This window comes from Trachymyrmex septentrionalis, unplaced genomic scaffold, assembly GCF_001594115.1.
Source record: "Trachymyrmex septentrionalis isolate Tsep2-gDNA-1 unplaced genomic scaffold, Tsep1.0 scaffold2155, whole genome shotgun sequence".
Taxonomy (NCBI): Eukaryota; Metazoa; Arthropoda; class Insecta; order Hymenoptera; family Formicidae; genus Trachymyrmex; species Trachymyrmex septentrionalis.
This window is the reverse complement of record NW_017305349.1, coordinates 51-1430: the sequence shown is the minus strand read 5'-3', so window position 1 is coordinate 1430 and position 1380 is coordinate 51. Positions and strand designations below refer to the sequence as shown.

The following is a 1380-nucleotide window of genomic DNA, read 5'->3' as shown; positions in this document are numbered from 1 at the left end:
TGTCCAGATTTCCCAAAAGATTTCTTAATAAAATTGTTTCTCCGGATACGTATTTATTACATATTATCACAACATAATAAGTCATGTAAAACGATTACTCAAAAGAATAAAAAACTTTAATATTTTACATTTATAATTTGTTCTTAATTTGATTGTTTTCTATCTACAGCCTTGTTTTTATAACATACATAATTTATGATTTATAAGTCCATTATAATTATTTTATTGCATTTTTTACAAGTTTCATTGGTTTTCTTCTTCTTTGGTTCATATCGAGCTGGATCGAATAGCTGAGATATGATTCAAGAAGAGTTGGACAATGAAATGTCTTTCATGGAATGAACTGTTACTGTGTACGTTACTGTGTTTTACATCTTTGCTTAACTCCATTTCTTATGTATGTTTATTAATTGCATGCTTTGTTTACTTTCAAAGTGCATTATATAATTACATTATATATTTACTAATTGAACGTTTTATTACATGCATGCGTTATAAATATGTTTTATTTACTTCCAAATTGCATCATATTATAATTTATAAATTGTAACACTTTCAAATAAAATATTTCTTCAATTGCATATACCTATTATTTTTATTATGCATTATTTATTGTTTGTGTGCAATAATGTAATGTTGTTACGTACATATTATTTTAATTTTACATGAATGTTTTATATTTTATTATATTTAATTTTATATGCATATGTTGTAAATTGTTTGCTTGTGTTAATATTGTGTTTGCCAGATGTTTAATTAATTTATCTATTTATTGAAGTTTTTATATGTTACAAGGATGAAGAACAAGGACAACAAATCAACAATTTCGCTTCAATGACGCTTGTGGCTGTTACATGCACCATAAATTTCATACATTTACGTATTAATCATGAAATGAAAAAAATAAAATAAATAAATGGAAATGTACAAAAAAATGAAATATCTCTTGATTTTGTTCGTTAATAAAACATTCTCTTTTAATATTTTAACATGCAGTGCTTTGTATTGTATATATACTATATGTTTTAACATAATTATTAAAATTATTTTAATATATATTGTATTAATAAATATATATCTTTTTCTATATAAAATATATTAAATTTTCTTTTATATCAACTTATAACATTTTCATAGCATATATTTATAATTATGTAATATTTGAATATTTCTTTATATAAATATATGTTTTAAAGGTAATTTAATATTTTTACTAATTTTTCTACACATTTGTACGTTTGAAATAAGTAGCTGGCGCGCTACGGAAAACCTCAAAGAACAATACAATGCTTGTAGAAACGAGCTACTACACTTTATTTATCAAGAAACTTTCCCAGAGAGACATTTTTCCTCTTGAGTAATACAAAAAATAATCGGTTA

At 23.0% G+C, this 1380-nt stretch overlaps 1 protein-coding gene across 1 annotated transcript in view; it reads left to right on the top strand.

Annotated features, from left to right (window-relative positions):
* The window catches only part of LOC108748192 (piggyBac transposable element-derived protein 3-like), a 4549-nt gene extending 4366 nt beyond the window's left edge, over nucleotides 1-183 (top strand). Inside the window, exon 4 of the mRNA XM_018486223.1 lies at nucleotides 170-183. Coding sequence (XP_018341725.1) covers nucleotides 170-183 — 14 coding nt within the window. The remainder of the gene's footprint in view (nucleotides 1-169) is intronic.
* Nucleotides 184-1380: the final 1197 nt, after the last annotated feature.